Source organism: Onychostoma macrolepis, chromosome 08, assembly GCF_012432095.1.
Source record: "Onychostoma macrolepis isolate SWU-2019 chromosome 08, ASM1243209v1, whole genome shotgun sequence".
Taxonomy (NCBI): Eukaryota; Metazoa; Chordata; class Actinopteri; order Cypriniformes; family Cyprinidae; genus Onychostoma; species Onychostoma macrolepis.
This window is the reverse complement of record NC_081162.1, coordinates 7511386-7526448: the sequence shown is the minus strand read 5'-3', so window position 1 is coordinate 7526448 and position 15063 is coordinate 7511386. Positions and strand designations below refer to the sequence as shown.

Here is a 15063-nt window from a genome sequence, read left to right as displayed (position 1 = left end):
TACAAATCACGACGCGTAAAACGGATGTAGGAGGCTGATGTTTTCCTTCGTTTGACCCTGTAACACGTACCAACTGTCAAACGATACAATGTAGCAGCATTATGACGCTGGCGTTCTGAGGTCGGTTACAGATGAAAGCGCCGCTGGAGGTGTTTGAAACAATGTTACAAGACCAATCCACACAGCATCTGCTCGAGATTACATCATCACGATAGGTGCACGAGCAGCGGTTTCGCGGCGGTAAAATCTAGCAAAGTACGTGAGATTCAAGCACGATCAATCACATTTTCGCGGTAGTTTTCCGTACTCACCCTCTCTTGCCTTCAGGAGTACCGTGTTTGCAACAATATTCTCCAGCTCCATCAAAATAACCCTCCGTGATATTGCCGTGGAAGCCGAAGAGTAGATAGAGCTCGTTATTGCTCCTCCCAGCCGAATACGCTATTTTCCGTCCGTACAAAAGTGTTTAAATCAAAAACCTAGGCATTTTAAACTATCAACGCACGTATAGGCAAGTAAAACAACGAATCGCTGGCGTACGCGTGCGGTTGTTGTAGTTTGCGCCACAAAACGCGTAAGGAAGGCATTGCCTGTTCAAACGAGCCACTGGCGACAAGTCCCGTTAAAACGAACATGCCAAAGACAGCAGGCCGAGGTCTACATCCTTTGAGGCTGCACGGCAGAAAACGAATCAAGTATCGTACGGTCGATCGCAGATGAGTTGCTGAAGTGCCGCTGTCACTATCAGCGTGCTCCCTCTCTCGGTGCGTAATCGAAGCAGGGCTGGGTTTCTGCTTTCAGTTGTAATTTTTGGCTGGGTCCCAAGCGGCTTTCCCCGTGGCTCCGTTCAGATTTACAGCGGCATTCAAATGGTGTAGCGATGTGAAGGGATGCGAGCACGCGTGCGGTTATAACAGTATATGAGATTCATCTTCAGCGCTTGTCCATGTTTCCTTGTCATTCCTATTCAACAAGCGTTTGGAAGGGGCGTGTTCAAATGCAGCTGTGACGCACGGGACTGAGAACAAGCATGCATGGCTGTCAAAGGATATTTGATAGCAGCACATTCATGCCGCTCCCGCTCATTCAGTCGGCGCTGGGCGCAATAATAGAAAATGGGATAGCCCGGGATTAAAAGTCAAGGCCAATAAATAGCAAAGGAGAAGAATTACACCCTTTTTTGATTCGAACGGTGGCCATTTTTACTCAACATTACATTTACATGGAATTTAGGGCTAATTGAGCAACTTCTGATTAGGACTTTGAATGTAGGCCTACAGATCCATTCGCGCGCAGTCCAAAAGACATACGCAGAAACTGGACAAGTATATAAACTAAAATTAAGCAATATGCCTTTTAACACAGCTGTGATTCGGCAATAAATGCCAAGTTAATCACTGATGATATTCAGACAAACACAAATGCGATTTGTGGTATCGCTTTTATAAATCGATTCAATAAAAACGTCAAAAAAAAAAAAAAAAGTTTCAGGTAAAAATTTGACTGGTTAGTTACCGTAATGTATTTTTGAGTATTTGACAAAACCAATGCATCAAGTTTTGTGTCAGCGCACATACTGAAATCCGGACTGGAATAATGGAGGAGTGGACAGAAGTATCACCTCACCCGGTTCGAAATCCACTCCGAGTTTTCTCTGAAACTTTAGCTACTACCACTAATAATGGACTCTTTTAAATCCAATAAAGTGAAATTTAGGGAATTTACCCCTTAAAAACAATGTTCTACATTTCACACATTCTCAAGAAACTGTATGAGCTACACTACAAACATGACAAACAAGTTGAAAATATATATTGTACAAGTGAAAACTGTCACACATACCAAATTTTGTGTAGGCAAAATGATCCGACTCACTGTAATAAATCTGCAATTTAGTGTAATATGTTCAATATGGCCCTCTTCTAAGTATGTGAAAACACTGCTGTGCCATTTTAGCTTGTGTCTAACAGAAGCTTTAATCTGTGATGTCCTTCTCTCTGAGAACTATTTCCTCAAAACAGAACAGGCAAAATCACCCCCTAGCTATCGATTAATGCAAGGACATGCTTCACATGAAAATCCTAATTGGGCCACTGTTCAAGCATATACTAAACCCATATGGAAGATTACAAAATAATAATTATATCTTTTTTAATAATATTGTTCTATTCAAACATCTAATGTTAATACACTCTAATATTTTAAAACCTTGTTGATTGGCTTCTAAAAACACTTTTGGAGATTAATCATCAGAAATCATTTTACATCAAGATTAAATGTGGTTTCTCAGAGGCAAGTAGAGTAAAACGGTTAATAAAAAGTAGATTTTCATTGGTATAAAATAGGTTTAATAGAACAAAAATATTTTCAGTGTTGTTTCATGTGTTTTACATAATATACCAACTTAACCATAGCGTCATATCCATAACATAGTGAACACTGAAATAAACTTCTTTTCTTGTATATCATTATTGTTGTTTAAACTAAAGCCAACAGGCCAAGTGCTTCAGTTTGGTGCTCCATCCTTCATTTCACTATGGCATCTGCCATAAAAGAAACAAATATGGTGGGCGATTCTCAAAACATGACTTTACAGCAACTAGTGAAACAAAATCTAGAAGTCACAATCTTGTGAGACTCACTCCTCTACCATCGGACAGAATGTTTCAGGACAGAATGTCGTCTCAAATCAAACAAAACCATCCAATAAAACAAATAAAATCATCCATAAAGAACTAAACAAAGTTGTTTCAGAAATCATCTAACGTGTCAGCTTTAGGGATCGATAAGCCTCGCTCTTTCACCGCCTGTAGCTTCAGTCTCTCTGATTCTTGCTTGGCTTGCTGTTCTGTCCGCTGTTCCTCCAGGATTTCCTCAATGGAAACTCTCTGGAGGATCTGATCACACTCTTTATCCAGATCCTGGAAGGAAAAAATAGCACAAGGTTAAATTCAAGTGAGCAGTGGCAAGATTTAGGATTGGTTACCTTCATGAAATGTTGCTTCATCATACACAAAGTCATAAAATCCTTTCCAAGGGCAGAATGAACATATACTTACTACTTCTCCAAGCAAGACGACATTTTCTCCTCTGACAACAAATATCCCACGAGGTATGTCACCAAATTTCTTACCAACGTGGATACGTTCAACAGTTTGATGCAAAACTAAATTCGCTGTGGAAAAACAAAATTAATGTAACAAGTCCACTGTTGAAACATAATGGTAAATTTTAACAGTACTGAATTTCCTTTGCACATTATTACTGGTCTAAAAGGGCTTAATTCCAACACAAAAGATATTTTGAAGAGTGTTGGGGTCCAAACATCATTGGACCCCATTGACTTTACTGTACTGGCAAAATAAATAAATAAATATATATATATATATATATATATATATATATATATATATATATATATATATATTCACTGTTTTGCATACAGGTATGGACTGACATGAGAGTTAGTAAATTACAAGTCACATTATTATTACACATCGAATTATATTTTATTTATTGAGACCTTCATCCCAACACCAAACAGTGGAATATCTTGCATTAAAATAAAAATATTTCCTTGCAAATTAACAACGTCAAGCTTCTATACATACCAAACTGATCTATGCTTCTAAGGATCCCAATCAATGTTCTTCCATCGCGAAGCAGAACAAGGTGTTTCTCTAAAAAGGGGGGAAATCAAAGCATCGTCAGTCACATGAATAATGTTGAACTTGAATGTTTTCCCATGAATTAATTATATATGATCATACGAACATCTGCAATGAGGCGATTATTATTCATGCAAACTAGTTCATCTTCCGGAACAATAGCCAACAGGACAGGATTTCTATTTTTATCTTAAACATGTAACGTTATAACCAACGTGACTTTTATAAATGCTCAAAGATGCTAGGCGAACATCATTACACAACGCCAACTGTGTGTCTCAGCGGGTGATTTCACTAAAATACTTTTAATTATTTTGCAGTTAACTTACTATCAATGTCCTCGATGAGGCTCGCAGTCCCTGGCATGTAATTCATTTTGCTGACATTTGGGAGATTTTTTTTTAAACGTAAAGTATCAAGCCATGGACCATTTCAAATGTGTATCCTTATTCCACAGGATGTAACACTGTGAAAGTGCTTCCGGTTCATTTTAACCCTTTAAACTCTCGCTTGCTTCTTCCAAATGTCCCAAGTTAAACTTTAAGTTATTTTTAAACTATACTATACCGGCTGACGGCTAAATGGCGCCATTTCTCTGTGTTTTAGTTAGACTCACTGATAATCAGTGGTTAGATTATATAATGCGAACGCGAAGGAATCGTTCATTTGAGTCGGATCTTTTCAATGAACCGGTTGAACAGGATCACAAAACCACCCTCACTGAATCGTAGAACTTTTTTCAGACAATAGATGTAAATGTATTTTACTCTCTAGCAGAAGTCCGTTAAAAATACAGCATAATGTACCGCGTTGATTTTTCGCAGGTGTTTTGCCCGTATTTTGAATTATGCCTTGCATTGTTTTGAGTTGAAGGAAATGTCCGTAAACTTCCCACAAATTGTACTCATAATTTTATGTCCGTTTTTATACAGGTTTTTCTTACAGTGAAGCAACTAAAATTATATTAACGGTATAAATTGTTTATTATTTAATGAACACAACCAACGGTGGCACGCGAACTTACAATTAAAACTCAATTATTAAATTAATTACGTACATGACGATTTCGTTTTAATGTTAAAGAATCACTGAATCGAATCTCTTGAAAAGAACCGATTCGCAGAAATGGACTTCCCATTACAAGAAACTTTGCCGTTGTCACATGAGAGTGGCGTCACCGCAGCGCTCGTCTCCTATTGGTCGGTTAAGCTGTCAGTCAAGTGGCGTCGGCTGGCGAGTTGAGGTGAATGACAGCGCCGTGCCTCAGCAGTGTATATACCAGACAAAATGGGAAATATATTCAGTTGACGCACTGTAGCATTTTGTGAAACGTGGCTGCAGACCATTAAAGGCCGGCTTTAAGAAGACCTCTCTCATTCTAAACCAAGCTGTGACTGACAGAAGTGAACTTAGGACGGAAAGAGTTAGTGGTTTAGTCACGAATGGCTTTCGACTCAGTTGGTAGCGACAGAGGCGGAGGTGAGGCTGCTTGGATCATGCATCAGCAGATGCAGTCTGATCCCAAGTCATCCTGGCCTTCCAGCTACAACTCAGACAACAATAACTGGAACAACGGCATGGTGAGTCTTTTGTCATATGATACTGATAGAGGCTGCGAGGAAAAACGAGCACGGACGCGGTAACGGCATCTAAAACGCTTCCTCACACGGCAAAACAACGAGCCGTACGCCACTGACTCAACACAGTATGGCCCGAGATCATCAGGCAAAACCACATGCTTTCTGTCTAACGTTAGCGCGCTCGGGTTTGCATGGACAGTATTGTTTACTAGCGCAATTAACGTTGAGTATGACTGTTATTGAAACACTCATGTAACGTAAAAACAACGCAACGCGTCATTGATGACTCATACGGAGTTACACACGCATTTTATTTACAGCTTGTGTAGTCCCACCTCAAGTTACCTGGGTTTAAATGACTTAAAAAGGACACAGGGTCGATAAACTGTGTTCTCAGTAAGTCTTATTCCCTGAATAACTTCCACTTGAGCCTGAGCGTGAACAGTTAGCACCCACTCATTAAGACAAAGGATCAAATGTGCGTTTTTATATCACCCAGTATTGGTCAACATCAGCAGATAATAAAATAACGTGTCAAATATGTATTCAGACCAATCTGAAGATAATGAATGAATTTACTTTGCAGCATGGTTTTGAAATGATTTTCAATTCTATTTTCTGTCAGAAAAGTTCACATCACACGTGTTAAATGTAGCCAGTTGTTTTCTAGTGTTGCCATAGTTACTACGAGGCAAATTATCTAAAAAATCCTATATAATTTCTAAAACATTTGTATGAGGGAGTTAACATGGTTGTGATTGCACTCATAGCACAAGAAATATGGAATAATATTCTTGAAATTACCTGATATTATTAATATTTTAATAAGCAACAAGAAGGAAAACTTGATAAATAGGTAATGTAATATTTAAATATGTAGGTAATTAACCATTTACTTAAATTTGATGCGAGTCTAATATATATTTATATCAATATGCAGTATTGTGTTATGATTTGGGAACATAGTTTTAAGTGGAATGAGTGACCATGTTTAGGATATATTATTTTATTGTAGTATATTTTATTAAGATTGACATTATTGCTCTTATCCATAAAAGCCCTCACACCATAACTATATATAACACAACATATACATGTGTTGACAGGCAAAACACATTTTATGGGAAATAAATTAATTGGACCAAAACATAACTAATACCTCTGAACATATTTATCAGATTAAAAAAAAAAATGTTATCTATCTATCTATCTAGTGAGGGAAAAAATTATTTGATCACCTGCTGATTTTGTATGTTTGCCCACGGACAAAGAAATGATCAGTGTATAATTTTAATGGTAGGTTTATTTGAACAGTGAGAGACAGAATAACAACAAAAATCCAGAAAAATGCATTTCAAAAAAGTTATAAATTGATTTGCATTTTAATGAGTCAAATAAGTATTCGATCCCCTATCAATCAGCAAGATTTCTGGTTCCCAGGTGTCTTTTATACAGGTCACGAGCTGAGATTAGGAGCAGTCTCTTAAAGGGAGTGCTCCTAATCTCAGTTTGTTACCTGTATAAAAGACATCTGTCCACAAAAGCAATCAATCAGATTACAAACTCTGCACCATGGCCAAGACCAAAGAGCTGTCCAAGGATGTCAGGGACAAGATTGTAGACCTACACGAGGCTGGAATGGGCTACAAGACCATCGCCAAGCAGCTTGGTGAGAAGGTGACAACAGTTGGTGCGATTATTCACAAATGGAAGAAACACAATAACTGTCAGTCTCCCTCGGTCTGGGGCTCCATGCAAGATCTCACCTCGTGGAGTTTCAATGATCATGAGAACGGTGAGGAACCAGCCCAGAACTACACGGGAGGATCTTGTCAATGATCTCAAGGCAGCTGGGATCATCGTCACCAAGAAAACAATTGGTAACACACTACGCCGTGAAGGACTGAAATCGTGCAGTGCCTGCAAGGTCCCCTGCTCAAGAAAGCACATGTACAGCCCGTCTGAAGTTTGTCAATGATTCAGAGGAGAACTGGGTGAAAGTGTTGTGGTCAGAGGAGACCAAAATCCAGCTCTTTGGCATCAACTCAACTCTCCGTGTTTGGAGGAGGAGGAATGCTGCCTATGACCCCAAGAACACCATCATCGTCAAACACGGAGGTGGAAACATTATGTTTTGGGGGTGTTTTTCTGTTAAGGGAACAGGACAACTGCACTGCATCAAAGGGACGATGGATGGGGCCATGTACCGTCAGGGCACTGAAGCCAGCCAGGGCATTGAAAATGGGTCGTGGATGGGTATTCCAGCATGACAATAACCCAAAACACACGGCCAAGGCAACAAAGGAGTGGCTCAAGAAGAAGCACATTAAGGTCCTGGAGTGGTCTAGCCAGTCTCCAGACCTTAATCCCATAGAAAATCTGTGGAGGGAGCTGAAGGTTCGAGTTACCAAATGTCAGCCTCGAAACCTTAATGACTTGGAGAGGATCTGCAAAGAGGAGTGGGACAAAATCCCTCCTGAGATGTGTGCAAACCTGGTGACCAGCTACAAGAAACATCTGACCTCTGTGATTGCCAACAAGGGTTTTGCCACCAAGTAACTAAGTCATGTTTTGCAAAGGGGTCAAATACTTATTTCACAATTTATAACTTTTTTGAAATGTGTTTTTCTGGATTTTTTGCTGTTATTCTGTCTCTCACAGTTCAAATAAACCTACCATTAAAATTATAGACTGATAATTTCTTTGTCAGTGGGCAAAAGTACAAAATCAGCAGGGGATCAAATAATTTTTTCTATCTAGATAGATGGATAGATAGTTCTGTATCTATATTTATAGACTGTAACCATCTCTGCATGGACCCATTTTTATTTCAGGAATCTCAGTATCCCGGCTACTCAAATTATTGGTATCCCCAGTCGCACACGGCGGGACCTTACGGCAGCACGTACCCCCCTGGAACAGAGGTCAACGGACAGGCGTCATACAATCCCCAGGTACTGCCAACATTTCAGGCTTATGTAACGCCCTCTTGTCAGTCAAATACACAGCAGACTTACACTCTGCTGTGCCCTTTTCAGGCAATGTCAGCCTATCCCAATGGGGTGTACAATCCAGGACAGTACTCCACGAGTATGCTACATCCCTCCAACCCCTTCTACTGCAGTGACCAAGTTCCTTCGAGACAACCTCAGTATCACAGCCAGACCTGCCCTGAACAAAATGCGGGGGGTTCGGCTCCTCCCCCCTACCCTGTACCTCACTGCCAAGGGGTAAATTCAGTTACATGTAAACATAATACAAGAAAGTTACATTTTCGGTTCAATGGTGAATAAGAGTGTCCATAGTAAAGTAAAGGAAAAATCAATTAAAAATCTACTTTAAAACACATGTGCCAAGTACTTAGTAATGATTGTTTGTATTCATGTTGGTTTCATGTGCTTTTAAAAACTATTTTCAAAAAAAAAAAAAAATCAATTTAAACTTTTAATACATGTGTAACAGCTTTGCTATTGTTAACTAAAATATTTTTCATAATTAAATTAAATAAAATATAAAAATGAAATGGAAAAACTCTTGGAAATGGAAACTAAAATAGAAATAAAAGAAAGATAAATAGGAATATTAAAAAAGTAATAAAAATGAAAGCACAACAAAATTAGTAAAATGAAAACTGAAAATAAAAAAATAAAAGCTAATTCAATGTGTGTGTGTGTGTGTATGTATGTATGTATGTATATATATATATATATATATATATATAAAATGGGGTATCCACATTGTGATCAGTATTTTCTAAAGTATTTAAATATAGTTTTTTAGTTAAGTTATATTTTTAACAAAAGTTTTTGGGAGTTGCACCACATGATATTTTGACATCATGACATTTGAACTAACATTGTCATATTATCTGATATTTTAAGAGACTTATTAACTTCCACAGGATTCTTCTTTTTTATCACTTCCTCCTTTTCTCCTGTTAGGCCCCTGGATACCCAGCAGGATCGTACCCGCACTATGGAGAAGGATGCCATCCGAATGCTCCCTACCCCAACCAGCAGCCCATGCTCTCGAGACCCCAGCACGAGGCCTGGTCCCACTCTGGAGGGTACGGGCACACACCGCCCCAACAGCAATGGCCGTCCAATACTCAGACACCCCATGGCCACTATAACCATGTACGACCACCTCACCCTCCACCGTGGCAAGGACCCGCACCACCTCCATATGAGCACAAGGTATTTGTGATATTTTACAAGCTTGTAATAATGTTCATTGTGTAAGTGGTATAAAAGTTAAGTTTTAATGCTTTTTCTTTAAGTTGATTGGGATTGGGAAAATACAAATAAGTAAAAACAGAGCATCATCTTCTGACCTTTGGAGAAAATCTTCCCTTTAGTAGTTTCTAAGCAACTATATACTGTTACTATATAGCGCATAATAAAGCAAATTGGACATAATGTAATTTCATGACGTAATCTGATAAACTGTTAATTAATAGTAAGCGAATAATCAAACATCATTACATGGTTCTTATCTGCAACTGTAATATTTGGATATTTGAAACTTAATTTAGCACGTAATTACATTATAGATTATTGTGAACGTAATGTATAAACTAAGCTATCAGGCTAATCAGGTTTCTGTATGCTTTGCTAGTTCATAAGCAAACTAAAACAAGAAATTAATGGTTGTTATAAGAGGTTAAACAACATTGATTTTCATAACATGATTTGGTAGGAACTGGAATCAGGCACTAAAGAGAGTAACCATTAAAATTAATTTAAGCCAATGTGATAAATTGGGGCCTTAATGGAGAACTGATTTTGAGGGAAGACTTAATTTGTCACCATATTGGACTTATCCGTGTAAATAATGAGTGATAATTTATAATGAGTGATAATTTATAATGAGTGATAATTTTTGATGTAGGTCATAGAAATTATCATTACAGGTTTCAATTTTAGATTGAAATGTTTTCTCATCAAGCTAAACTGAGTTTTTATGTTGTTGAGTTGCCTTCTTGATCTATCTGTCCTAGTGTACATGACAGTGTATTTGAATACTGAAGGATTAATACACATTGCGTGTCACCCATGTATTTCAGAGCAAGTGTACAACACCGAAGCCAAAATAAATCTGGATTTGTTACTTCAATTTTAGAGTAAAAGATTTACATGACATTTTATGAAGACAAATTATTGCATCAGTCTGCCAGATATTGAACTTCTAAAGTGCAAGTAAACGTTCTGATTGGTACTTTGGCAAACACGCAGTGGGAAGGCTTATTTAACAGTGAAGAGTCTGCTGGGTTCACCTCATGTAACCCTCCCAAAGCTGATTACATAAGACAGCTCAACTCTCCCACTATCAGAACATGTTACTGTACATCACAATGCTCGGATTTCCTGTTTTCAACTCGCAAACATGCACAGTTGCATATTCATCATTTTAAAAGTGTTTGTCCGGTTCTTGCAAGGAATCAAAGTTCATCAAAATCAATAGAATCTTAATCTCATACTTGAGTTGCTGAAAAAAATCCAATTGAATTATCTAATTATAAAGCCCAAAGTATAGCCTACTTCAGTTTTGACGTGAACACTAGCATATGCGTGCAGCTGAATGCATAGCCTTTTAAAGTATACTTCATTTGATAGCATGCGCAAAAACAGGGGCTCGCCACATGCACTCTAGAAAGTTTCATCTTTGTTGAGTGTCTGTATTATTTCTCATGAGTGATTAAAAATGTCTTTCTGCTCATTTAATGAGGCTTTGTTACATCATACTTGAACCTTGGTTTCAAAAATCAGAGGATTTGCCTCCAGATGCAGTTGATTTGGTGAACCCACGAACGAGTGTATTTGGGTCAGTTTTATACATTTTTAATTAATGAATTTTAATAATTATGCATGTATAATGCAAAAAGGAAAACGCTACTTATTTTTTTTTCTGATCGACTTTGCCAAGCTCTGCTTTAATAACACACACAAAAAAAACTATAAATGAATAAATCACCAATTTTACAGAACCTTCATATTTAGGCCACATCCACACGAAGCCAGAGCTTTCCCTATCTGCGTACACACAAAACCACGAAAGCGACACAAAACGATGTATTATACATGCCCGTTCAGTATGTGGTGCTGTAATTCTGCCACAGAGATGCAGTAAAACGGAGAAGAAGACTTGGAGCATGCACATAAACCTTGCGCGCTGTATACAAACCAACATTGAACAATACATTTATTAATCTGTGTTAATGTTAGTTAATAAAAAGACAATCGTTCAGTGTTTGTTCATGTTGTTGTTGTTGCTATTTCATGACGTAGCGGTGCCTGACTAGGGTCGAGACATGGGGTGATGACATCATCGTTTCACAAAATATACAGATTGGCTGCACACACGAAAACGCAAAGGTGTTGTTTTTAGATTTATCCACTCTGGGACCCGGTTTAAAAAAATAGCAGTTTCACGCTCCCAAAACGCTGGATCTGTCTGGACGAAACGTGATACGATACAAAATTTTTACATATACAGCTAAACGCGTCTCCGTGTGGACGGGGCCCCAGTTGTATTTAATTATTTGCAGATTACATTTAATACATTACACTTTTCATGAAAATATATGAAAATAATTGGTTTGTAAAAAAAATGTTTCAAGTTCTTTAAAGCAGTAAATAATTTTAAGAATCAGTTGATTCAGAGCTTTGAAAAGCTTTGTTTCTCTCATCAATAGCATATAGTGTATGCACAGCTAGAAAAATCGGGTTACACGCACAGGCCTATAGTTTGCGCGTAATGAAAATTGTCACATGCACTATACATATACTTTAGCTTAAGTGGAAAAACCAAGTATACTTTGGATTTAACACATGCAAAACTGGAATTGGTCTATTGTGTAATATTTAGAGCTTTTTTATTATCTAAATGAATATCTCTTTTTTAGGATCCACCATATCACAGTCAGCCTCATATGCACCCTCGAAACCAGCCTCCAGGCTCCAAACCACGGGCCAGCACTCCAAACCCAACTCCACCTCCGCCCAAAGCCGCCCAGTTCAGCGCTTCACCTCAAATCTACAACAAGGCTCCCTCTGGATGTGGAGGACCCGAGCCCAAACCAGCCCAGAATGAACAACCTCCAACGTCTTCCCGCCAAGGGTCGTCCACTCCAGCCCCATTAAGCGATAATCCCAGTCTGGCTCGAGTTCAGCAGGTTCTGGCCAGAGTTCAGCTCCTCCAAGAGGACGTAGATGAGTTTGTAGGGAAAAAGACGGACAAGAGCTACCGGTGCCTGGAGGAACTTTTGACAAAAGAGCTGCTGGAATTGGACTCGGTGGAGACCAACGGGCAGGACGTCGTTCGACAAGCTCGCAAAGAGTCCGTCCAGAGGATCCAGGCCATCTTGGACCGCCTTGAGAAAAAGGCTTTCTAATAACTGTGGATTGATTATGATGGTTCTGGTTGTTCTTTTTTTTTTTTCTTCTTTTTAATGATATCTTCTCATGATAACATTAGGATTTTCACCATTGCCAGTTAGTTTGCCAGCATTAACTTTGTGTGTTTTGGGGTAGTGTACCCTACCGATGGTAATGTATTAGTTAAAATACAGGCGCAAAATGTCCTAGTCATTGCAGTGCCATACTCAAACCAGCCTTCTGCCATCCAGCAAAAAGCAGCAGCAGTCTGACATCTGCTCAGAATTAAACATAAGTCTCATTGCATAACACCATCTTAAGACTTTCGTTTTTTTTTCTTGAGTCTAGGCAGCCTGAATGGATAAAACAGAGCTAATTCAACCACATTTTAATACTTCCATGGGTTTTTGGTAGCACAACCTTTCAAGATCGGAGCTTTTTGCACTTGGAATGTTGTTTAGCACTGCTATTACACCAATACATTATTGATTTTATTGTAAAATATCTTGATTTATAAATAAAAGAAGGTCAGTTTTTGTAACTCACTCCATTTAATTTCAACCATTTTCTGTTGTATTGTGTATTAGTTTTATCACCAGTTTCATTCAGTCACCTTCCTCATGGAAATTAGCCAAATTTCAGCATCAAAAAGGTCCATTCTCCAGTGCATGCAATGCACAAAACACTGCTCACACAAGTCGCTTTCAAACCAAGCAGCTTTCTGTTGATTAATGTGATAAATTGCCATTACAGAAAATTCCCAATCTTGGAGATTCCTATTGAAATTATTGGATTTCACTGGCAAAATTTCATAACAGTAAATGTGACTGATTACACAGGTCAGTTTTTTATTCAGATCATGGTTCTGTTTTGTCCAAACTGAGTGTTACAAACCCACATCTTATTACTCACAACTCATTACTCTTTTTCCAGGCCTCATCTGGATTTTAAAGACCCCTTAAATTAAGAAATGGCGTTTTGTGGATTTTAGACCGTATTTGTTAGCTTTTGAGACCATCTTCATGCTAGTATACTATTAAAAGTTGACAAACCTTCAGTACCACTTGCCTCTAACAAGCAATAGTGAGTAGCAAATCATGGTTTTCCAAGGCTGCGATGTATACTAGGCTGTTTTATAAAAAGACAAACTCTTTGAAATGATTTGCCCCAACTTCGTTATAAAAAAACAATTGCATTCATCAAACCATTGGACGTGGTCTTTAATGATCAACGAAGCCTACACTTCATCTGCTGTGGTCACTTCCTTTGATTGTGCACTTGCATCTCAGTTCATCTTTTAGTACAGGCCTTAGTGTTAACATGATTGTTTACATCCTGCAGTTTGGAGGACTTTTGGCTATGGTTTGCTTCCTTTCCTTTGTTTGTGTGACTACTGATCTGTTGCTGATTCAATGCATCTGCGTCAGTGTTCAGGTGGCGGTAGCCATCTGCGGGCCTGTATACAGTCAAACAGGAGGCCTTTTTTAAAAAAAGACATTAAGAAATAATGTACAGTTTATATCTGAAGGACTGGAATAGGAATGCAGATTATGGACAGAACATCAGCACTTCACCATGGAATAAAAGTTCCCTTTAACTTCACTACATTTAATACTTTGCACCAAAGTCACTGAGATCATGGACCGTTCAACAGGTCTTCCTCCTACCACATGGATTTTATGTCTGTTTTGTAACCAGGAAAACAGTGCCATAATATCAGCAGGTGCTTTTTCATACCACAACAGGGAAGTATCTCAAATACAAAAAAACCCCGGCAAATCAACTGAGCTCTGCATGAAGTCTCGGATTCCATGTTTATCTTTACTGTATGTGTTTTTTCTCTCTCTTTCTGTAAATTTTCTCTTCTGTATACCTGAAATTGTTTATTAGATTAATCTTTACAGAAAAAAGAAAAGTATATTTGTATAACGAATATATTGAAAACACAAATCCCAAGTAAGGACCAAAAACCTGCCTGCTGAAGTCCCCATGTAATGCATGTTTTTGAACACAAGCGGGGACTGTTTCTCTATCATGTTGTAGGACTGAATAAAGGTCAACTAACTGTAGGGTCTCATATTAAAAACCAAGACATTCAATTCAAAAGATTGTCTCATCGGCTCACAACATAATATTACTGTAGACAATATATGAATTTATTTACATTAATAGCTTCACTGTAATAGTCCATTTGAAAACCAGATACTCAGTCCTTTCCAATAAAGAACAGAATTATTGCCAAAATATATAATTTATAAATTAAGTTTTCATTTACTGTTGAATCCTAATATGCTCAAAACAAACAATTAGACTTGCAGTTCATGAAAGAAATAGCAAGTTATAAAAAATGTATGCTTTGGTTTTGTGTAAATGAAATTTAGCTCTATTTGTATTGCAAGGTGAATTTTCGCGGGCGAAAGATTCAAGTTTCAAACATAT

The 15063-nt window shown here is 38.1% G+C and overlaps 3 protein-coding genes across 5 annotated transcripts in view; 1 reads left to right on the top strand and 2 right to left on the bottom strand.

The window, feature by feature from the left end:
• The window catches only part of grk5l (G protein-coupled receptor kinase 5 like), a 47460-nt gene extending 46447 nt beyond the window's left edge, over positions 1 to 1013 (bottom strand). For all 3 annotated transcript variants that reach the window (XM_058785160.1, XM_058785159.1, XM_058785158.1), the window contains exon 1: positions 312 to 1013. Coding sequence is in view for 2 of the 3 variants with exons in the window: in XM_058785159.1 (XP_058641142.1) it covers positions 312 to 363 (52 nt within the window). In the remaining variant the exon portion in view is untranslated. The remainder of the gene's footprint in view (positions 1 to 311) is intronic.
• Positions 1014 to 2220: 1207 nt separating this feature from the next.
• On the bottom strand, positions 2221 to 4294 carry lsm1 (LSM1, U6 small nuclear RNA associated). Its single transcript, XM_058785174.1, has 4 exons — positions 3998 to 4294; positions 3612 to 3680; positions 3060 to 3175; positions 2221 to 2921 (listed from the first exon to the last, which is right to left on the bottom strand). Exons 1-4 carry the CDS (start codon positions 4041 to 4043, stop codon positions 2751 to 2753), a joined length of 402 nt encoding a protein of 133 aa, XP_058641157.1. The 5' UTR covers positions 4044 to 4294; the 3' UTR covers positions 2221 to 2750.
• Positions 4295 to 4872: 578 nt separating this feature from the next.
• Positions 4873 to 14737, top strand: bag4 (BCL2 associated athanogene 4). The gene is made up of 5 exons (XM_058785168.1): positions 4873 to 5248; positions 8083 to 8202; positions 8287 to 8478; positions 9190 to 9444; positions 12153 to 14737. The coding sequence occupies exons 1-5, from the start codon at positions 5111 to 5113 to the stop codon at positions 12639 to 12641; spliced, it is 1194 nt and encodes a 397-aa protein (XP_058641151.1). The 5' UTR covers positions 4873 to 5110; the 3' UTR covers positions 12642 to 14737.
• Positions 14738 to 15063: the final 326 nt, after the last annotated feature.

Bases quoted from the DNA above. Each gene is read 5' to 3' on its own strand.
- bag4 (XM_058785168.1), top strand. From the start codon at position 5,111: ATGGCTTTCGACTCAGTTGGTAGCGACAGAGGCGGAGGTGAGGCTGCT. The intron at 8,203-8,286 runs GTACTGCCAACA...TGCCCTTTTCAG, and splicing joins AGGCGTCATACAATCCCCAG to GCAATGTCAGCCTATCCCAA. The intron at 8,479-9,189 runs GTAAATTCAGTT...TTCTCCTGTTAG, and splicing joins CTGTACCTCACTGCCAAGGG to GCCCCTGGATACCCAGCAGG.
- lsm1 (XM_058785174.1), bottom strand. From the start codon at position 4,043: ATGAATTACATGCCAGGGACTGCGAGCCTCATCGAGGACATTGATA. The intron at 3,681-3,997 runs GTAAGTTAACTG...CCCCCTTTTTAG, and splicing joins CCTCATCGAGGACATTGATA to AGAAACACCTTGTTCTGCTT. The intron at 2,922-3,059 runs GTAAGTATATGT...TTTTCCTTCCAG, and splicing joins TCGTCTTGCTTGGAGAAGTA to GATCTGGATAAAGAGTGTGA.